The sequence below is a fragment of the Candoia aspera genome, chromosome 1 (genome assembly GCF_035149785.1).
Source record: "Candoia aspera isolate rCanAsp1 chromosome 1, rCanAsp1.hap2, whole genome shotgun sequence".
Lineage (NCBI taxonomy): Eukaryota > Metazoa > Chordata > Lepidosauria > Squamata > Boidae > Candoia > Candoia aspera.
Window position 1 is genome coordinate 79,592,044 of NC_086153.1, and position 24,414 is coordinate 79,616,457.

The window sequence follows — 24,414 nt, forward strand, 5'->3', positions numbered from 1 at the left end:
GTGTGTGCTCCCATTGGAACACAGTACTCTTAATGGAGCACTAGAGCATACATCGAGAGATATGCTGATTTTTTAAAAATAGCTTTTGACTTCCCGCTTGCAGCAATAGTTCTGAGGCGATCAACATCTGTGTGGAAAAGCAAATGACTTCTGTTGTTGTTTGGATTAATGCTACCAAGGTCAATTAGTGAGAGCTTTGGACATATAGTATACAAAACATGTGATGTGATTCTCAGCAGAAAGATAACTCTTTACTTTTGGGGGTGGGGAGGATATTTTGACGTTTATAATAAGGATTTCTATATTTTATTACATGACTGTATATTATGGAATAGTCCATTCTACTTTCAACTATGCTTTTGTGTATATAATTATATTGCTTACTGAGTATGCATTACAGCAAAAATAATATTTAAAATTTTTGAACATTTTGTTGTTTTTTTGCAACATATAAAAGCCTAAGAAACTTTCGACTCAAAACTGGAGCACAAGCTTGAGTCTTGGGGATTTACTTCATTTTTTTTTTATTGTTTTGAAAAATCACAAATATGAAATTCATAACTGGTATATTATATATTTTGGATGGTATTTGCTTGCTGTTCAGTGCCCAGTATCCATTGCCATATACTGTTTTTTTGTTAAGTATTAACTATTAACATATGGTAACCATCAAGTATTACTGAATATATTATACCTGTGATTTTTATATTAATATCTAATGTACTCTGATTTTTTGGAGCATCATCGATTACCCTGGAACTTTTCACAAATTACTCTAATTAAAAAAAAACAGTTGCAAAAGCTTCTACTGGCTTTTGTAATGTGCAACCATAGTAGAATGATGAATGTATTCTACTACTCATATTAACTTCAGATTGAAGGACTGTTAGGCCAAAAATGTCAGTTTTCTATTGTGGAAAGCCCCTTGTGAACTGTTGGTATACAGAAAATATGTCTTCAAATCCTCTGTAATATACATAGCAATAATTCCTTATTGGATGCTGAATCAGAAAGTTTCCCCTGAAGGTCAGAAGTTTGAATAAGGTGATATAATAGATAACAAGAATTGCCAAAAATCATATACCGCTATCTGCCAATTGTCAATTACTATCAAGATTACTACCAAATTTATTATCAAAGTTACTATCAAATGGTCAATTATTATGAAATGTTCATGCTAAACATCACTAGATATTAAATAAACATATCCAATAACTGTGGAATATTCAAATATAAACATTTGTAAAGGAGAATTTTGAGAAACGTAGATAGCAGATACTTTCCAGCAATACTGGAATAAATTGGCGTTAAGACCTGCTTCTTGGTGGAAAGTAGCCTATATTGGAATGCCATAATAGATGTCATCAATGTACTTCCTGTAATTATGGGATTATGAGAAAGCCTTGCCCCCCCCCCCCGCCCATCTAGTGACATAGGGAGAAGCATTTCTTCAAACTCCCAGATGGCAAAGTTGTTTAGCTCTTTCTAGTCAACAACTCAAGGGATCAAGCTGTTTTTTCTTTTCAGTTTTACTTTTATAGTATAGGTGGTTGTTCATTTTTTATTCTTTATTCTGTTGTATTTTAATTTCACTGTGGATCTTTTAATTTTTTTCTTTTCATATCTTGTACGTGTAATGATAGCCATCATTAACTATAATCCCTCACAAGAAGTGGTTCTTGGTAGGAGCTAATGGTTTTACTATTCTCAGCTTTATGTAATGATTGCCTATTCAAAATCACTATCAGACTCACATAAGGGTCTTATGGATATCTGATTTAATAATGAATAGTATGCCGGATCACAAGCAAAGCTGAGAATAGTAAAAGCATGGGATGTCTCCCAATACAACCCGAAGGAACTCCCAGTCCCTCCCCCCAAAGTCAGCACAATTCCATGCCCACTGGTGCCCCTAACGGTTCCTGCCGGTCTGCGGGAAAAGTCCTTGACCAGGCGAGATAACCCAAACATGCATTCCTCAATCTTCACTCCTCGCATCGCAGCTTGGTACAAGGAACAGGAGCAGCCCCCTCCCGTACAGCAACTCATGTCAGCACCATGGCATGGGAACCCGTTACGATGTTTTCCAGGAACATTGGAGCAGGGACCATGACTTTATGCTGCTGATAGTTGTGAGATAGCAGCAGGATATAAATTCAAAAAATAAATTCATAAAATTTTAAATAGCATAAAGGGAATATTTTGTTCACCACTGGGAAACAAATCTGTACATTCTCAATATACATTTATGCTATTTATTCATTTTACACATTTCTAAGACACTATTACAGAAATAAAAACAAAAATCTCATTGAAAAATGTGGATGTTATATATTTTTCAGTGGGATCATTTTAGGATATATATTTTTCAGGAAATCAGATTTAGCATGTGAACTGCCCCATCACCCAAAAGGAGGTTTATGTTACAGCTCAAGATCAGATAATTTTCAGTTTTTCAAATTGGTCCAGTTTAGTATATTGAAATAATATTCATTGTCCCTAAATTTCTTACCGATATCAAAAGAATGCAGAAAGGAGAATTTTTAAAGTAAATACACACATGGATATCAAAAGCAAATTTATCTTCATAGCTTTTTTTAAATTAAACCAGATATACTCTCTAATATATTATTTGAAATAAAACTGAGTGGACCCTATATGTACATTATATATGCAAATTCCTCCAAACCTATTTTCTGAAAAATCTTCACATTCTGATTTCAAATGTGGACCATTTTTTTCTTCCATATGATAAAGTGTAAGAGTTAAAAACTAAATAAAAAAGATGTCCTTTTATCTAAATAATCAAGTCTTACAATAATTTGAGCTGTGGAGGAGGAATCAGGAAGGTCCTTTTCTGTTAGTTATTGAAAAGTGAAGGTGATTCATTTCTGCATTATGTACTAAGCAAAGCTAAAATACGAGCATTCATTTTTAGTATTTCAATCTCGCTCTCCTTCTCAAAGGCACTGTAATAAATCATGCACAATGGTCTATTACAATTGAAGTTTAAGAAAGTGCAAAGAAAATGAAGGAGTTAGAAATGGGTTACTATTTTTGAAAACACTATCTTTGAAGATAGAATTTCATTTCCTGTAACTGTATCGGGCCTGCCACAATATATTTATTAGAGCAGACCTGTTTAAAAGATGTCTCTTTTTACAGTGTCTGCATTTGTGTGATTCTCTTGTTTTCTAAATGAAAAGGAATTTTACAACAAATAAGATCAGAGGATCAAATTCCTAAACCAGCAGAGTTTATATCTGTGCCAGTAAAGAACTACGAATCAGTAAGACTCTGTAACCTTCAGTTGGATCTCTTTAAATCTCTTTTAGCATTATTTGATAGAAAATGTTAGAATGGTTCTTTTATCTATCTATCTATCTATCTATCTATCTATCTATCTATCTATCTATCTATCTATCTATCTTCTATTCTGCCTTTATTATTTTCATAAATAACTCAAGGCGGCGAACATACCTGTTTCCTCCTCCTATTTTCCCCACAACAACCACCCTGTGAGGTGAGTTGGGCTGAGAGACAGTGACTGGCCCAAGTCACTCAGCCGGCTTTCATGCCTAAGGCGGGACTAGAACTCTCAGTCTTCTGGTTTCTAGACCATAAGAATGCTTTTCGATGATGGCAATGACACTTTTTTTAGATTTACTTTTTTCCAGAAGCACTTTATACAACATGGCAAACATCTAGAAGCCTATTACTGTTGAATCCTATAGATAGTTTGCGATTTGAAGGGTACCTCTGTTGATGTAATTCATTTAAAAATTCTATCCAGTTAACGATAAACTCTTAAAGATGCCAAACTGAACTAAAAGCCTCATAGTCATCAAAGCACATGCCTGTTATCATATGCCAACAAGCAAACAAATTAGGGATTGTTTTCTCAATTATTTTTCTCTTTTTTTCTCAGCATACTTAAGTATAATTAAAATCCCTCACCACCAATATGGATCCCTCCGTATTATAGATGTCTTATGATGAATCAAAACTGCAACATTGATATAAATAAAATATTATAAGAATGCATCAATTAATCTTACTTGTATATACAGTACAACTAACCAAAAAAAAAGGTATACTAAAAGATTACAAAGGCAGAAGTCATTTTTGAGCATGTACCTATCAGTTCTTAGATGTAGTAGAAACAGGAAATAACTGATTTTGGATATTAAATAAGAAAGATTATATGACATGTTGGGTTCTAGACAGTAGTATGCTAGTACATGTTTCACAACTGGCTGTTCAGAAAAACAACAACAACATCCAATGTCTCCATTGCTGCTGCCATGTCATGCCACTAGCTGCTGAACAGGTGACTGCTGCATCAGCCCTAGTGGTTCAACTCAGCTCTCAACTGGCTTACACAATTCCAGAAAACTTAACAATCAGCTTTTGTGAGCTTGTACAAGCTGGCTCCAGCACTCCCTTGATTCTAGGACTCTTGGTGTTCTTTGCACTTGGTTGTTTTCCTGCAGATGTTTCATTACCAGGCTAGATAACATCATCAGTACATGGGAAAGTGGAGTTTGCTGGTTACTTATATACAGGACCTTGCCCTGTTATTCTTGATTGGGACATGGTTTCTTCCTTAATGCTTCCTTGGTTAGGATACTGTTTCTTCTTTGGTGGTTTATCTGGTGCTCTTTCTTGCTTCTCTAGATGTTGGCTGCTCAGGAGGACGAACTCTGGGCTGTTTGTTTCCTTCCTTGACTTTGGGCTGCTTCTTTTAAATGGTTTATCTCTATGGGCCTGTTGATGGGTGATTTGCATTATTAATTTGGCAAACTCCACCCTCCCATGCACTGATGATATTACCTAGCCTGGTAAAGAAATTGTCTGCAGGAAAACAACCAAATGCAGAGAACACCACAAACCCAACTGTTCAATCCTGGGCTACATTTATTCTTTTCTATTGGAATTTTATGAAGCACCATGAGAATAAGTACTACAAGAGATAGATGGAGGGAGGGAGGGAGAGAGCGAGGGAGACTGGGCTTTTCCTCAGAAAAATTAAAATTGTTACATTCCCGAAGGAATACCATTTGATATGTCATAAAGCAGCTAACAAAGAACAAAACATCACAAAGAACCCCACTATCCCCCCAAATAAGAGTCTGTATAAAATATACAAAGAACACCTTAAGCTTAGGGTCAAGGATGATGTGGGATACCTTGAGAAGTACTAATGAATGGTTGGAAGCATGTAAAGATTTCAGGAGCTATTGAATAGCTATTTTATGATCAGGTTAATTTTGGAGCAGAGGACTACAACAGATGGGAATAAAGAGATGTATTAGATCCCTAACAAAACTAGACATGACCTGCTGTGCAGGCAAAGACTGTTCTATGTTAATCTTTCTGAAAGCCAAACAATAGCCAGGTGTTCTTTTTATGTAAACCATCATTTAATTTAAATAGACAATATAGAGGAAGTAAAGTAATGCTGGTGAAGATAGGTATGACATGAATTCATACAATTATAGTAGCATCTTTTTCATAATACATTATTTTTTCTTATTTTAATTCATTAATTAGGTGTATATGCAATGTTGTAGAATGACTGCTGTAGAATGACTTTCAAAGATTCAGAATATAATGCAAAGACCATCACATAAGGAATATATTAAAACTTATTTAAATAAAACAATTTCATACAAGGCTCTCAGAAAGACATTTATTTATAAACAGGGATAATATTCCTATCTTTTGGCATAAAAAAGAAAAAAAAACTTTCCTCCCAGATAGAATTATATGAGGAAAGGACAGGCAGCCAAGATTCATTCCACATAGATCTTAAATACTATAGTTAGCAAACTTCTGAAATAAAATGATTTTGACTACTTGGGTATAGTCAGAACTTCTGTTTATGTTGTGCGGATCTTCTTAAGTAAGGCCACACTTGTATTGTATACACTGTTGTTAAGCTGTAACACAGCTTGAAATCTAGAATTAGAAATAAGGATGTTGAACAAATGTTAATCAATTCAAGAAAGAAGCACAACTGATGTTTTTTAAGTATGACAAATTCCCCTTAATTCAGCAGAAGGTATTTTATTAATCAACTCCTTCAGCATTTGCATTTATTCCTTCATAGGACAGGACCCAGAGAAAGAGTGTAAAGGGAGCATGGAGCCCTGGGAACAAGACTGTGACACTCAAGAATACTCATCCCATCTCTCTTTATTAAAACATGGTTGAAGTCAACTTAAACCTCTTAAAGGAACTGGTTGTCACAAGTATGCCCTCTTTATATGGCAGAAAAATGAAATGTCTAAAGCATTCTTTTTCAATTTACAGATGCAAATGGAAGAGATACAGGGAATATTCATAAGTTGCAGACTTTCTGCTCCAGTGTCTTGTTTCCTTACCAGTTTGCCTTCTTCTGCCCACCATGGAAGCCATTTTATGAGAATGCATTTGAAATGCTCTCAAATTTCCAACTATTTAATTTTTGTCAAATTTATAAGACTGTTCAACTCACAACAACTCTGGACAGTGCTGAGGTTAAAAACAAAATCCAGTACGACAGATAAAAGTCTCCAAGAACAAGTAATCTTGGAGATACCACTGCCAACCCAGTGACAGAGTCAAGCAGCTCAGGCAGAAATGTCACTGTGCAGCAGGAAGGCCCATATAGCAGCAACAAACCCAGCTGATCCCTGAAGCCCAACTTTAATCAAAGGGCCTCACATCCAGTTACTTGTGGCACAGCACCTCTGAAAGCCATTAAGACTTCCCAGATTACAAAAGCTACTCCCCCTCCCCTGCCCTAGCTCTGTAGCTAATGCCATAGCCTAAATCTGGGAGGGCATATCTCCATCCCCCTCTAGCCCCATCCAGGTCTCAATTATACAGGCGGGGTCAGCACCATCATTGAGAATGAAGGTAGACACTCTGGCATTTAGCAGTAACAACTGGAGATCACAACCACTGAAGATCTGGTGACCTGACACTGGGGTTGAACACTAGGGGCTGGAAGGCAAAATCAGTTTCAACCATTGACTCTATTTTCACCAGCTCCCAAAGACTGCCAATAGTCTCAGCAAAATATCTACCATAATATAAATCTGAATACATATAATTTTCTCTCTGATTTGGAGAGCCTATACATACGGAGGGTTTGGATGTAATTAGGACTACTTGTTGTAGCTGAAAGACTAATCAAGATCTTAAGTAAAAATGGAAAGTTTTAAAGAAAAAATAAAACAAAACATAAAAGGAAAAACACAATTCCTTTCCAGTAATGCAGCATTCTAATGTTACTTTAAATGACAACTATTTTTAGAAGCTACAAGAGCTTGCCTCAGAAGCTGCTGTATGAATGTAGCAGCATTTTATTGTAAACCGCCCAGAGTCCCCCATTGGGGGAGATGGGTGGTGATATAAATTTAATTAATAATAATAATAATAATGTAGGCTAACAAAAAAATCTGGAAAGCATTCAGTGCTGGGGAAGTATCTGAGTATGAGCTAGAAAGATCAATCAAAATAACTAAAAACCACAGAAATAAACAAAAGATTGCTTTGGCTTAAAACAGTATATAGAAATGCAATTACAAGCAGAAAGGTCATTTGGATTCTCTGAACTTTTTGGACCAAATAATGACTCTGTATAAAACAAAGGCTACAGCCCATGAAGCGTCCATTAGCCAAGGTCCTAAGGACATCTTGGACATTTTGTGGAAATGGGGCAGAGGAGAAACATGAATGTCACATCCTACTGAAATGCAGCATTAGTCCCATTTCACACACAACTAGAAAGCAAGGGAACCAATGTGTCCTTTGCCACCATTTCTATCAAAATAACCAAAGCATCCAAATTTTCCATGTTCCACTGGTATCCACTTCATGAAACGGCTATGACTGCAAAGGTGGTTTGAGTGTGAAATCATCTAGGGATATATGCAGCCTCTGAAACTGTACAAGGGATGTGAATGTAGGGATCCAGAAGAAAGTTTAAAGATTTAACATTGGGCTGGAATTTAGCAAAGATGAACATAAGATGAGATTTCACTGTGGATATCCTCAGTTCCTTCTCCCTGGCCTAGTCATGTTTGTCTTGTAAAAATCTGAAAGCCAGGTGCAAATGTAGCAGGACCAATTTTTCAGTGCTTAGCAATTTTCACAGGAATATTCTCCCTAGAATAAAATCTTAATTGAGTACATTAATTCAAAATAAGTGTGACAAATAAATACAACCCATTTGAATCATTAAATGAAGACAACGTTTCGGTGCAGATTTAACATAGAAAGATGTCACTTTAAGAAGTGAAACAAATTTGAAACCATATGTCCCTGCAAAATGTAACATATTTGTTTACAAACATTAATAAAAAGTGAAGAACCATGCAGAAAATAAACATAGATTCTTGTAAATCACTTAACCTGTTTTCCAGAAGGCATTCTAAAAGAAAAGTTCCATCACATTCTAAATCAGAAAATGTTTAAAAGACGCTTCTGGCAAATCTGCACATGAGGACAGAGTGGTTGCTCAATGACCAAATATAGGACCACAGTAAAGTTATGGTAATGTAGAATATTTTTAGATTGAAAATGCACAGAGCCTATGGTATGTAAATGATATTCTGAAGCTGCAATCCTGAGGACATTTACTTTTCCATCTACCTATCCAAAGTCCATCATGTTAAATGAGAAAAAAAATACTGAACTGGTTTATATAATTTCAGCTATGTGTAATCACATGGACAGAAACATTCAATTCTAGATAATAACAGTAGCAATTCCTGCTCCTTTTAAAAATACAAACTCTAATATTGCATACTTTTTGCTGTTATGGTACAGTGACACTCATGCATCAGTCTTCTGATAGTATTTTATTTATTTATTTATTCTGCCCAGGTAGCGTATGCAGTCCAAAAGACTGCACACTCTTATGCTTTTCTTCATCACTGCCATCACGGAGATGGACTGCCATCTAAAATACCTGTTTTTGTGCCCTACAATTTGGTGACAGCTGTGACTTAAATCTAGATTCTATGCCAAGAAGCTTGCCACATATGATCTCCAACAAAGACCACACAGGACTCCCAGTCTAAATTGTGGGGAGAGAAGATCACTGCATTACTCACACAATGATAATATCTAGCCCTATACCTTAACACTGTCTTAGATGATCATGTCAGTTCTTATCGGAGCTGCTCTAAATTCTAACTATCAGTGAAGGAGCTAGTTTTTTCTCGGCCCTTTTGATTTTGTGTCCTAACATCAGGATGCTATGTATTTTTCTAACTCTGCCAACAGCTACTACCAAAGGTATGGATTATACAATGACTGGGTTCACACATCATAATATGCCATGTTTGTTTAATCATGGTTTACTGAATAACACAACTGTCTATATTCACACAGCACATTATGTCATAAACCATGATTTACAAACAACAATGGCTTGGATTACATAAAATCATAAAACCTTCTGGCTTAGAATAGTGTGTGTACCAGGTTTCTGTAATACGTTTTGGACACCACTTAACCAGTCATTGTTCTGGGGCTTATTGTCATGATCGCCGTTGCGATGTTTGCGACATCGCAATGGCTCGCATGACAAAGCGCAGAGGCTTGTCAATGACTGGACAGGTGCGGGCAATAAACAGGACAAAGAAGATAATGGGTTTGGGAGATCTACAAGCTCTCATCGCCCGGTAATCAACCATTGACACCATTATCAAGGAAATGAGCAGGGCGAGGTTCAGAAGGGCGCGTCCGGGCGCTTTCGAGGAATACCGAAGCCTAAATCGCCCGGTAATGAACCATTACTCCGCAAAAGGATAAACGGGGAAATGCCCGAGGCGAATGGGGCTGGACGACCTCTCACCCATTGATGGCCTGTCACTCCGGGGAACTCGTGGGGCACACCCGGGGAGTGTGAGGGTGGAGCGCTGTTTGGCGCGAGACTATTTAATTCAACTTTTGGCGCGCTTCCCTCACTCTCAGCTTTCTACCGGTGTGCATTCTATTCTAAATAAAAGCCAGAACTTAAATTTGCTTTGGAGTCTGAGTCTTTTATTTAGTCTTAGGCATTCCTTACACTTATCTTTTTTCATGATAACTCCACATTTCATATAACATATGCTATCATTTTCAGGGCTTGGGGGACCCTTAAGAAATTCTGGATTACCTGGACTGTATAATTTCAGTGTATTAATAGTGTACTAAGTGTAGCTGCAGCTGGAATTAAGCTACTTCCCCAACTATAAAGAGTGCAATTGCTAGACAATGAAAGGCAGAAGTGGTATTCAATTACCTCTTCCTCCAGTGACAGAACAGAAAACAATTTCTCTGCTTGCCTGCTGATCTGCTCTGAAGGGTTGAAGGAAGAGAGGATTTTCCCCTATTTATTTATTAGGGCAGTGCAAAGTTTCAAAGGGGCGATTCAATTTGAAAAAGATTCACTCAAATCACTCCTTCAAACTGAATCTTCAAACTGAATCATCAGATTGATTCAAGACAGCGTCAGCTACCTCTGGACTGGTTCAGAGAGATTTGAATGCAATTTGGAGATTATTTCTGGACTATGCAGCTTTACAAAATCAAAGTATTAGAGTAGCTGTCCTTCTACATATGGGCAAAACGGTTAAGTAATGTAATGGGCTCTTTGATATTGGCATGAGTCAATGAATTTTAACACCTCTAAATCCTGCCTGTGGCAAATTGGATGGTAGGTTGGCAGGCTTAGATTTATTCTGCTCCTTCTTCCTTACCTCTCAATTTATTTGTCTGACCTGTAGCATCGCCTGTTAGTGTCTGTCCAGTCTGTCTGTTGTTATTTAGTTCTTTCAGTCTCTTCTTTCCTTCAAAAATCCTGTTCTCTTTCTGCTATTGCTCTGACTTGTCTTCTGCTGAATCTGTGAGACTTATTCATTGCATGAATGAATCTGAGAATGTGTGCCTGCTATTAGAGTATTACGTATAATACATACATAATATTGATTCATGTCATATTATATATAAAGGTTTCCCTTGTCATTAAGTCCAGTCGTGTCCGACTCTAGGGGGCGGTGCTCATCTCTGTTTCAAAGCCGAAGAGCCGGCGTTTGTCCGTAGACACTTCCGTGGTCATGTGGCCAGCATGACTACACGGAACGCCGTTACCTGCCCGCCGAAGCAGTACCTTTTAATCTACTCACATTTGCATGTTTTTGAACTGCTAGGTTGGTAGGAGCTGGGACTAGCAACAGGAGCTCACCCCGTCACGTGGATTTGAACCGCCGACCTTCCGATCAGCAAGCTCAGCAGCTCAGCGGTTTAACCTGCAGCGCCACCGCGTCCCTTCCATATTATATATACAATGGTGATAATTATCATATTTTGGACATAGGCAAAAACAGCTCTCTTGAGAAGTCCATAATGCTGGGAAACATGGAAGGAAAGAGAAGAAGAGGGCAACCAGCAGGAAGGGGACCACTGGAAGACCTGAAGGATCAAGTTGGGAACTGATCATCTGAGAGCAGATCTATCTATGTGGTCACTAACACTGCCTTGATGGCATATAACCTAATCTAATCCTATCCTATCCTATCCAGTCCAGTCCAGTCCAGTCCAGTCCAGTCCAGTCCAATAATACCCACATTTTCTTAGCAGCATATAAAATGCAACATTCTCAAAAGAGGTTAACTAACCTAGCCAATGAACTATGCCAACAGCTCTGCAGACCCAGAAGTAGTCAGAGAGTGATGATTTCTTTGATTTTAAACATTTTTTGGGAAATGTTTATTTTTAAGTTGAAGTAGGACACTTCAGTATTGAAGCTGATGTATTTTTTTCTTTTTTCATGCCTGCTATCTTTGTCTTAAAGAGATGCAGTGGGAATATTTCAGAATGCATTGCTGGGAAAACTTTGAAGCTATCTGGGCGAAGTTTTGTAACATTAAAGCCTTTTGAAAAGTTTATATTTGTGTTGTTTTTATTCTAGACTGCCCTAAAGTAAAGCATCTGCAGGGGCTTGAATGCTTTCAGGTTATAGCCTATGGTCAAAGATTTCATCAAATTAAATTCTGAGTTAGTTCAAATTGCAATTTGTTGCTTTTGAATATTGTTGTTTTGATTGACTCACACATCCTTGGTATATATACCCTTCTTATAGAGATGTATAAACTGATCTAGACTTTATTTTGGCCAAAGTCTAAAAGGCTTGTGTGCTAATAAATACCAGCTTCACAACTCCTGGCTACAAATGAAGGGCTTTATAGTCACTAGCTAGTATCATTCTGCCTTGTTCATCTGTCAGAACTGTCTTAAATAACTGTACGTAGCTGCATTTATTGAAAGGTTGTACTTTCTTTGACTCCGCTTACCCTCTATTTTCTTTTGTTCAGTTACTGAAAATGCTGAACACATTTTAATTGGGATTTTAACACATCACAAGAACTTGTTAAGTATTATTAACTTTAAATTTAATCACCACTAAGTCAGTTCTGTCTCATATAGACTAATACCATATTCTTATTTAAGGAATTATTCAGTAATTACAAATTATACAGCAATAATAAATGGAAAGTGTTTAGCTCTTTGAATGTATTAAATACAGATACTTATGAAAGCTGAGGAAAATTACAATCCTAAACCTACTTAAATGGGAATAAATCCTTTTATATGATTGGTTTCCTCCTTTCTAAATTATATTCCCAATTTGGCTCAAGGTTTGCTCAAAACAAAAACATTGTTTGCAGGGAACAATTCACTTTTCAATCACAAATGATACCTGTATGCCCTGGATGGAGTCTGGCAAGTATGTCTAGCCCCACTTTCAAGAAAGAGTGCCTTCAATATTCTCTTCTAGAATAACCTGTATACAACAATTCTAGCAGCCACAGGGAGAAAAGATGACAGAAGAAAAAAAAAAAACACCCAAGGATGACCTTTCCATACTAAGATTGGGCAGACATCCCCCCTCGACTTCCATTTGTATCTTTGATTGCTGGGTCTTGGTAAAACAATAGTAGATGTAACAAAGGCTAACTTTCCAATGTAATGTTGCTAGAACCATGACATTTCCTGGACCATTTCTTTTGTTAATTAGAGCAAAGGGCTTAAGCTTGTCAATGACTCATCTGCTCTTCTTTGAAATTTCTTTGTTATCCAACAGGAGTTGGATCACCTGCTTTTGTTTTATTTTGTTTTTTGCACTACTCACACCCACCCACCCTGCCACTAAGGCAGAATTATCTTGGCTAGTAATAATTCTTTTTCAGGGAAAAAAACCTCTATCAAATGAGAAGGAAACCCCCACCTTTTTCGCTAACTTGGACTTCCCTGAGTTTGAGCGTGTTCTTGCTTTGCTCTGCTGCTCTTGTCTTTTCATTTCTTTTCATAATGAAGGCACTCAGAGGAATGCAGATCTTCCTTTCCTCCCAACTGTTGATGGATGCATCTAACACTCACCTTGTAGGACCAGAACTCTGCCCAAGCTGTGCAGCTCTGCTTTTCTTTCTCTAATCCAAAAATAGATAGACATTTTGGTCGTCAGTGAACTGAAATGGACTGGAATGGGCCACTTCACATCAGACGACCACCAGATCTACTACTGTGGACAAGAGGACCACAGAAGAAATGGAGTAGCCTTCATAATTAATAGTAAAGTGGCTAAAGCAGTGCTTGGATACAATCCAAAAAACGATAGAATGATCTCAATTCGAATTCAGAGCAAGCCATCTAACATCACAGTGATCCAAATATATGCCCCAACCACAGATACTGAAGAAGCTGAAGTAGATCAGTTCTATGAGGATCTACAGCACCTACTGGACAATATGCCTATAAGAGATGTTCTCATCACAGGAGACTGGAATGCTAAGGTGGGCAGTCAGATGACACCTCGAATTACAGGTAAGCATGGCCTGGGAGAACAAAACGAAGCAGGACATAGGCTGATAGAATTTTGCCAAGACAACTCACTCTGCATAGCAAACACTTTCTTCCAACAACCCACGAGACAGCTGTATACATGGACTTCACCAGATGGACAGATATGAGCTCGCTAATATTCCTAAGGAATATGCAGTGGAGGTGAAGGATAGATTTAAGAGACTAGACTTAGTAGATAGGATCCCAGAAGAACTATGGACAGAAGTTCGGAACATTGTTCAGGAGGTGGCAACAAAATACATCCCAAAGAAAGAGAAAACCAAGAAGCCAGAGTGGCTGTCTGCTGAGACACTAGAAGTAGCCCAAGAAAGAAGGAAAGCAAAAGGCAGCAGCGATAGGGGGAGATATGCCCAATTAAATGCAAAATTCCAGAGGTTAGCCAGAAGAGACAAGGAATTATTTTCAAACAAGCAATGTGAGGAAGTGGAAGAAAACAATAGAATAGGAAGGACAAGAGACCTCTTCCAGAAAATTAGAACCATTGGAGGTAAATTCCAGGCCAAAATGGGTATGATCAAAACAAAGATGGCAAGGAACTAACACAAGAAGAAGAGATCAAGAAAAGGTGGCAAGAATATACAGAAGACCTGTATAAGAAGGATAACAATATCAGGGATAGCTTTGATGGTGTGCTCAGTGAGCTAGAGCCAGACAACCTGAAGAGTGAGGTTGAGTGGGCCTTAAGAAGCATTGCTAACAACAAGGCAGCAGGAGACGACAGTTTCTCAGCTGAATTGTTCAAAATCTTGCGAGATAATGCTGTCAAGGTAATGCATACTATATGCCAGCAAATTTGGAAAACACAAGAATGGCCATCAGATTGGACAAAATCAACTTATATCCCCATACCAAAAAGGGGAAACACTAAAGAATGTTCAAACTATCGAACAGTGGCACTTATTTCACATGCCAGTAAGGTAATGCTCAAGATCCTCCAAGGTAGACTTCAGCAATTCATGGAGTGAGAATTGCCAGATGTACAAGTTGGGTTTAGAAAAGGCAGAGGAACTAGGGACCAAATTACCAATATCCACTGGATAATGGAAATAGCCAGGGAGTTTCAGAAAAACATCTATTTCTGTTTTATTGACTATTCTAAAGCCTTTGACTGTGTGGACCATAACAAATTGTGGCAAGTTCTTAGTGGTATGGGGATACCAAGTCATCTTGTATGCCTCCTGAAGAATCTGTATAACGACCAAGTAGCAACAGTAAGAACAGACCACGGAACAATGGACTGGTTTAAGATTGGGAAGGAGTATGGCAGGGCTGTATACTCTCACCCTACCTATTCAACTTGTACGCAGAACACATCATGCAACATGCTGGGCTTCAGGAATCCAAGGCTGGAGTTAAAATCTCTGGAAGAAACATTAACAATCTCAGATATGCAGATGATACCACTTTGATGGCTGAAAGTGAAGAGGAACTGAGGAGCCTTATGATGATGGTGAAAGAAGAAAGTGCAAAAGCTGGCCTGCAGCTAAACCTCAAAAAACCCCAAAATTATGGCAACCAGCTTGATTGATAACTGGCAAATAGAGGGAGAAAACAGAGGCAGCAAAAGACTTTGTATTTCTAGGTGCGAAGATTACTGCAGATGCTGACTGCAGTCAGGAAATCAGAAGATGCTTAATCCTTGGGAGAAGAGCAATGACAAATCTCAATAAAATAGTTAAGAGCAGAGACATCACACTGACAACAAAGGTCCGCATAGTTAAACCAATGGTGTTCCCCGTAGTAACATATGGCTGCGAGAGCTGGACCATAAGGAAGGCTGAGAGAAGGAAGATCGATGCTTTTGAACTGTGGTGTTGGAGGATATTTCTGAGAGTGCTTGGACTGCAAGAAGATCAAACCAGTCCATCCTCCAGGAAATAAAGCCAGACTGCTCACTTGAACGAATGATATTAAAGGCAAAACCGAAATACTTTGGCCACATAATGAGAAGACAGGACACCCTGGAGAAGATGCTGATGCTAGGGAGAGTGGAAGGCAAAAGGAAGAGGGGCCGACCAAGGGCAAGGTGGATGGATGATATTCTAGAGGTGACGGACTCGTCCCTGGGGGAGCTGGGGGTGTTGACGACTGACAGGAAGCTCTGACGTGGGCTGGTCCATGAAGTCCCGAAGAGTCGGAAGCGACTGAATGAATAAACAACAACAAAAATCCAAAAATATTCTACTTCTCCATTCAGTGATACCTGGGCTTAAGATGCTATCTCTTAGCACATCTGTACTATCTGAAAGCTACATCTTGCAAATCCATCTCTCTTTGCTATGTCTTTCTTCATTGCACCAAGAATCTGTTTCTCTTTCTGCCTTCTTCTATAGCTGAACACTGTACAACGTGAACTACTTCTTTAAAGATCCCCTATTTCCCCTACTGCTGTCTGAATTTCTTGCCTCTATCTTTCTTTGTATTCAGTGTATCACTCCAAACTCCAGGTCTTTCTCCCACTGAATAAAATGTATCAGTCTCTGAACATTCTGTTTCTCTCCAAATGAGACAAATATGCAACTCTATGAGCTCCTTATGGAACTGAACATGGTGCTTAATTCTCACAGATTATTACTGCTTTTTATTGATTGCTTTGTATGTTAACTTTATACATAGTTTGTGCTATATTCTCACCAAATTGTCAACTGTTTTTGATTATCTTTATATCATTAGCTTTAAATACTAGTTAATACATTGTTTGATTGCTATTATGATTTCAGTTTTGGATTTCTAGAATGCATAAGCCTGCTTAATAAGCCAATAGCATAAAAATTGCAACAAAATTTGTGTTGTGGCAGGTTCTAGTTCATAATAGTCCAATTGCATTCAGTGGGAATCGTGAGTAGATTGTAAATAAAGCTATCCTATTCTGTAACTACTAGAGTGGGTAAACAAATCTAAAAGGCCACCATAAACCCAAGGTAGCACATAATTCTCTACACAAAGTTCCTTGCATAGGTGGACTTTCTTTGGTTACCAGGCTGGTAAGTTTATATGAGAACCCCTCCCTTGCATGAGAGTTTTCTATAACTTTAAAAAAAAAAGGCCATCTCTGCTGTTAAGTTTTAGCGATAGTATACCATGGTGCTTTTAAGCACCACTGTATGCATGCTCTCAGCAACCTGCTCGCGGTGATTGCATACTCTAAAATGCCCATGTGACTACAAAATAGTAAATGGTCATCTATGCATGTAAGGAAATGTTGCAAAGCTTACCATCTCTATGCAGATGCTCATGCCGTATGCCCTATGTATGGACCAGGCTTTTTAAAAAAATAAATTCAGAGCAATAAAGAATCTTTGACCACCTTAATTAGAGGACCCGGCATCTGAATTAATAATGATTTCTTTCATATGACTTCTATTCAGTACATAGGAAACCAACTTTTGCTGTTTGGACATTTATCCATCTAGCCCAATATCCCCTACTCTGATTTGGTAAAAGATCTCCATAGAGTAGGGAACATTCCTAAATCTAACATGAGCTGAAAATGCAAGGAATTAATCCTGAGACTTTTTTTTCCCTAATAAGGCAGGTAACACCTTTATTAGCACTACAGCAAATTATATGTTTTCCTTGCTGTCCACATAGGAATGTAACAAAAAGTATGTGGAAATGTTATAAGAAAGATCAGAAATTAAGGAGGCAGATAGTCTTAATGAACTTATTAATGAGCTCAATGGATTTAAATTCAATATAACTTATTTTAATATGATGTGTTCAACACCAGAGTGTTACTTGGGCAGATCAGTGTGTTCCAATTTAATGCTTGGTAGTCAAATTAAGTCTGCACTATATCACTGGGATTGTAATTTTTCTATAACCCCAATGGAAGTCTCTGACCGTGTCCACATGACCCACTCAGCATGACTTCAGGTATTTATCCAGGAAATGCATGCAAGATGATGCAGCAAACTTAATTGACAATTTGCCATTTCCCTGTCTGTTCTGCCAATTTTTATTTTTTTTAAGTTTGGGGCAACATAAACAAAAAAGACATGTGATTGCCTGATTAGGGTCAGAGCCACCACAAGAAGTGAAGGAAGACTAAGTCCCTCCCCCTTAACTTTTTGAATCTTGCACTTACTTCACACATATCTGTAAGGAGTAAAAACAAAGTTGAAGAGCAGAGATACCTGAAGGGAGAATCTGCTTCATATCAGCACCTGCCAGCTTGACCATAGATTGAGATCTCATACAAGTTTAAGCAACACATTAGAGTGGAGTTTACATAAGTTGTGCTTATAGTCTATGATACAATTAAGGTTAAGGAATTATTTTTAAACAAGCAATGCGCGGAAGTGGAAGAAGACAATAGAATAGGAAGGACAAGAGACCTCTTCCAGAAAATTAGAACCATCGGAGGTAAATTCCAGGCAAAAATGGGTATGATCAAAACAAAGATGGCAAGGAACTAACACAAGAAGAAGAGATCAAGAAAAAGTGGCAAGAATATACGGAAGACCTGTATAGGAAGAATAACAATATCGGGGATAGCTTTGACGGTGCTGTCAGTGAGCTAGAGCGAGATATCCTGAAGAGTGAGGTTGAATGGGCCTTAAGAAGCATTGCTAATAACAAGGCAGCAGGAGATGACGGCATCCCAGCTGAACTGTTCAAAATCGTGCAAGATGATGCTGTCAAGGTAATGCATGCTATATGCCAGCAAATTTGGAAAACACAAGAATGGCCATCAGATTGGACAAAATCAACTTATATCCCCATACCAAAAAAGGGAAACACTAAAGAATGTTCAAACTATCGAACAGTGGCACTTATTTCACATGCCAGTAAGGTAATGCTCAAGATCCTGCAAGGTAGACTTCAGCAGTTCATGGAGTGAGAATTGCCAGATGTACAAGCTGAGTTTAGAAAAGGCAGAGGAACTAGGGACGAAATTGCCAATATCCACTGGATAATGGAAAAAGCCAGGGAGTTTCAGAAAAACATCTATTTCTGTTTTATTGACTATTCTAAAGCCTTTGACTGTGTGGACCATAACAAATTGTGGCAAGTTCTTAGTGGTATGGGGATACCAAGTCATCTTGTATGCCTCCTGAAGAATCTGTATAACGACCAAGTAGCAACAATAAGAACAGACCACGGAACAACGGATGGTTTAAGATTGGGAAGGAGTATGGCGGGGCTGTATACTCTCACCCTACCTATGCAACTTGTACACAGAACACATCATGCGACATGCTGGGCTTGAGGAATCCAAGGCTGGAGTTAAAATCTCTGGAAGAAACATTAACAATCTCAGATATGCAGATGATGCCACTTTGATGGCTGAAAGTGAAGAGGAACTGAGGAGCCTTATGATCAAGGTGAAAGAAGAAAGTGCAAAAGCTGGCTTGCAGCTAAACCTCAAAAAAACCAAGATTATGGCAACCAGCTTGATTGATAACTGGCAAATAGAGGGAGAAAATGTAGAAGCAGTGAAAGACTTTGTATTTCTAGGTGCGAAGATTACTGCGGATGCTGACTGCAGTCAGGAAATCAGAAGACGCTTAATCCTTGGGAGAAGAGCAATGACAAATCTCAATAAAATAGTTAAGAGCAGAGACATCACACTGACAACAAAGGTCCACATAGTTAAAGCAATGGTGTTCCCCGTAGTAACATATGGCTGCGAGAGCTGGACCATAAGGAAGGCTGAGAGAAGGAAGATCGATGCTTTTGAACTGTGGTGTTGGAGGAAAATTCTGAGAGTGCCTTGGACTGCAAGAAGATCAAACCAGTCCATCCTCCAGGAAATAAAGCCAGACTGCTCACTTGAGGGAATGGTATTAAAGGCAAAACTGAAATACTTTGGCCACATAATGAGAAGACAGGACACCCTGGAGAAGATGCTGATGCTAGGGAGAGTGTAAGGCAAAAGGAAGAGGGTCCGACCAAGGGCAAGGTGGATGGATGATATTCTAGAGGTGACGGACTCGTCCCTGGGGGAGCTGGGGGTGTTGACGACTGACAGGAAGCTCTGGCTGGGCTGGTCCATGAAGTCACGAAGAGTCGGAAGCGACTAAATGAATAAACAACAACAACAATTAAGGTGCTCTACAATAGCACGTGTTCAGAGGATCTACTAAGTCAAACCATTTTATACTTAGTTTGTGTGCGAACTATGGTCACTCTGTGGTCATTCTCTCTCCCATAACCTGACAAATGAAATGCCTGGTATTACTGCACACTTTCATAGTAAAGATTTTAGAGATTTCTTTGTGGAAGACATGTATATATTATAAAATTTGGCATGTATTGTATCCTCCCACTTGCCTATTTCATATTGTCTGTCTCCAGTGGGCCTTACCTTGTTGACATTCAACCTTTATTGGATGAGCCATCATTTTATTGACCAACTATAGTGTCTGTTTTAGGAGATCAAGAAGAAAACAGAACAAAATGATGAAATTTATTCCTTTTTCATCTGTGGTGTTTTTTGCCTACAGTTGAGGTTTATAGCGCTTTGTTTTAAAAATTCTGCAATATTTAATCTGCACAGCACTTCACAAGCTATTATTGATCACTTCTGAATAAAATACACTGATGACATGAAACGTTTCTGCTTTCTAAATGCTCATAAAGACATTATGAGTGCTTTCATTTGACAGCATATAATAGTCGCTAAAGGACAATGCTGATATTTTCATTCATCTGACAACATTATATTTAAAAAAAAAATAGTTTGGTACAGTTATCTAACACTTATCTAAGGAATTTCTACTCCCTATGCTGATGTTAATATTCATTCAACATAAGGCTTGATGGAGTTTTATGTTAAGCTTTGAAGATATTGTTTGATCTCTCTTCATCTTCTGTTTTCTGCATACAAAGCAGTAAAGCATATTTTGATTTTTTCAAATATTTACTTAATCTAGGCACCTTCATTAAGATACATTTAAAATATGAACGACACCACAAGACTCTGTTACTAGCAACACCAACAACAGGTGGTAACAAATGCTTGTGTCATGATACAGTTCAATATGAAGAGAATTTAGGAAAAACTGGCCACATTTTGTGCTGTATTAATTTCAAGAAAGCACTGAAAGGTATCATACTGTTGACAACAGGTTTAATTCATGCCTCAGGCACAAACCTATGAAAATGAAATGTTAAACCAGGAAGGGTAGCTATTGTGCTTTCACTGGGTAAGTGAATAAAGCAGAATGTAAAACAATACAACAGAGATATATTTACAATGAAAACATACTGCCTTTTTTGCATAATTATAATTATTTGATTGGTGCAAAAATTACTATAAGCTGAAATATTAATTCTAAGCATAAACTTTAGTGGTTAAAAGTTATAGTAAAGCCAGTTAGGATTTGATGTTTGATTCATAAAATCCAGAAGGTAGTCCAAGACCTAAAAAATGCTAGTATTGTGCACTGTAAGATCCAGTATATAAGCACTAATAATTTGAATAAATAAATACATATTCAGAAAAAAAAAACCAAATCCACAAATGTAATAAGAAATGAACACACTAAACTGTCACATTTGTTCGAGGGAATAGGAAAACTTGTTTGTGTAGTCATTCTGTGTATGGTCTAGAACAAAGAACAAAAAATGCACATGTTTTTAGCTAAATCAGATACTATTCTCTAATGAACAAGTTGCACAAATCTGAAGTTTCTGCTTCATTAAGAAGCTTTTTCTTCACAACTACTGCTAGTGCATCAACCATTTTTTATAATCTGTGAAGTAAGTTTGAACCAAAGAAGTAATGTATACTGTGGCAATATGAGTTTTAAAGGATGATTAGCAAGGCAGTTACTATTAATGCTTCTAAACATGTTAATGAAACACTAGAGATTTTATGGACAGCTGTCAAATCATATAATTCATTAGCATGCTTTGTAATCGTGGTATGTTAATGTGCTTAAATATATAAAGAGAATCACAGCATAATTTTTCAACTTAAAAAAACATTCAGATTATATGCCATATACTGTAACAATATACTGTAAATGTTTTTACAAGAACGATAAAAAGCAAACAGCTAGGTCCATGCATATAAAATTTCCGTCATTTTAAAGAAGTCACGCAGTTTAAAAGATGCACACTTGGAGTCTGATAAACAGGAGTTCCTTGTTTTACTGAACTCTTCTAACTGTTTAACCACATCACCAAACTGCTTGACCATTTTATAATGAAATTTTAAGTGAGCAAATACCTTAACACTAAGTTCCCCTCAAAACTGAATTAACCAATTGCAAGTAATGGCATTACATCGAAGTTCTGTCCACTCCAAACCCACAAAAGCAGCTTGAAAATGATTTGACTCAGAAATGCTGAGAACACTGAACAAAGCTGAAAATCGCTGCCCTGCCCCAAACTATTGCAACCCGAAGTCTTTCATTCCAGGCAGTAACAAAGGGAAATGAATATCGCCCACTGGGGGGAAAAGAGCAGAAAACTGTTCATTTCAGCCTTGCTAATTTCATATAGGGAGCAGCAAACCGAACAAGGCACTTTTCCTCTTAAAAGTTCTGCTAGTGATATTAGCCCACTGGAAGAAGGGGCTGAAACACAAGTTCCCTCCAATGAGAAGCTTTTCAGACTAGTTTGATAACAGCTTAGCTATAGTAAAGCTATAGTAAAGGTGAGCTGGAAATAAATCAGTTCAGAGCTCAAACAAGACTGACATCTAGAGTTGCATTTGAACCACACAGAATCCTTGCGTGGAGGTACCCGATGTTCAGAGCCAAATTAAGAGGTGGCTGCTTAATGTGTTTACTAAAAAGGGAAAAACACAGTCTATCAATGCATTTAAAAATGCTACAAAACTGTATAAATTTTAATTACTGGAAGATCATAGAACTGCTCCAGTGGTTCTGTAATGTGTTAAATAAGCTTTGCACGTAAGGAATAATAAATGAAGTTGTTACTTTCACAGCATCCCTGGAGAATAAGAGAGGAGAAGGTGCAATATATGGCTTAGTTTATACACTATAGTAAATTCTTACGATGTTGTTAATCAGCCTTGCCTTGAGCCCCTCTATTCTGAAGGGTTTGAAGACATGAAGGTACTGCTAGGATCACTCACCATTCTTATTCTTAAAGATGTTTAAAATAGGGAGAATCTGACGATAATAGGGCACTAAAGCTTCCCCCACCATATCAGCTGACACCACCAGGTGCTGGAGGACTTTGAGCGTGATGCAGATGACCTGTCGGTTTCGAAGGTTCAGCGCATCTTTGATGAATGAAAAGAGACAAGCAGAAAACAGAAGAATTAATTTCAAGAATGTAGAAGGGAGGGGAGATATCCTCTAATGGACAAATTTAATTAAACTGTACTCTGCTGGGGATTGTAAGTGGGCCTTTATTGCCCTGGCTTTGAAGGAACTCAGAGATGGATTGCAGCCCCAGTGTTATAAAACACTGCCTTGTCTGAATGTTATTTGTTCCTACAATTTGTGCTGACTCCTCAGTAACCCCAAGAAGGCAGCTTATTATTCCTTCTTGCTGCCCATCTTACTGGTTCCTGCCACCCCCACCCCCACCCCCACAAAAAGGGAAGAAAGAATATGGGGGGGGGGGGGAGCCATCAGCAAGTACTACTGGGACAAATGGAATTTAAAAGCCAAACCATGAAGGTTGACAAGACATTCTACTGTAACAATTAGCCTGTTTATTTTTGCTTGCTTAGCAATTATTTTATTCATTTCAATTAACAATTGGTACTATTTGGAGAAAAGAACAATGATAGAAATGTTTACAAAGCAAAGCTTGTAGGCTTCTTTAAAAATCACAGACTAACTGATAAATAAGGATTCTATCCTGCCTACTTGAGGATTTTTTTGTGTGGTGTCAGGCAGCTGGATTTTGCTGCTGACATCAATAATACTTTTTGTCCTGTACCATTTCAGATTTCATACAAAACAAAATAATAATATTGTATACTCCTTTGTATTTCAAAATTATATTTTCAAATGTGAATTTACATTCAAATTTCTTCATGCTACTGCCTCCCACTCCAAAATTATATACTTGGGAGCATATGCCACAAACTGTATGTCACCACACAGCGGCTATTTGAATGTAAAGGCGACCAGAAGTGAAATAATTCACATGGCAGAATTATAAAGCTCCATTACACAGTTGCACAGTGGCAAAGTGTAAAGCCCCCAACCAACCAACATACACTCTTTCATCCCATTCTACTTATTACAGATGTCAAGTTCCAAAAGGAGACTAGAAGGGATAAGTGATGCACAAATGGTCATGCGCATGAATATTGTGAATGTAGAATGGGAAGGAAGGGAAGGATTGCCAAATTTGAGCAATGAACAGTAATCAGACTGTTCTTTCTTTTCAAATCTCAGCCTATTTCCTCCAGCTCCCAGGCTCTGCTTTCCTTTGTCCTTCACTCTCATCCTTCTGCCTTTTTACCTTTTCTTCTCTTGCTCTTCTCATGGACACCCAAAACAGTAGCAAGCCCAGCTGAGCAATCACTTTCCCTGCACAATGAGTTCACTTGCCAGAGTTTTTTCCTCTGCCAGA

The 24,414-nt window shown here is 38.0% G+C and overlaps 1 protein-coding gene across 3 annotated transcripts in view; it reads right to left on the reverse strand.

Annotated features, from left to right (window-relative positions):
- Positions 1-24,414, reverse strand: part of PACRG (parkin coregulated) — a 281,659-nt gene that overhangs the window by 98,440 nt on the left and 158,805 nt on the right. For 2 of the 3 annotated variants that reach the window (XM_063307761.1, XM_063307753.1), the window contains exon 4: positions 22,955-23,104. The exons of the other annotated variant lie outside the window; for it this stretch is intronic. In XM_063307761.1, the coding sequence (XP_063163831.1) occupies positions 22,955-23,104 (150 nt within the window). The remainder of the gene's footprint in view (positions 1-22,954; positions 23,105-24,414) is intronic. 3 annotated transcript variants of the gene reach the window in all.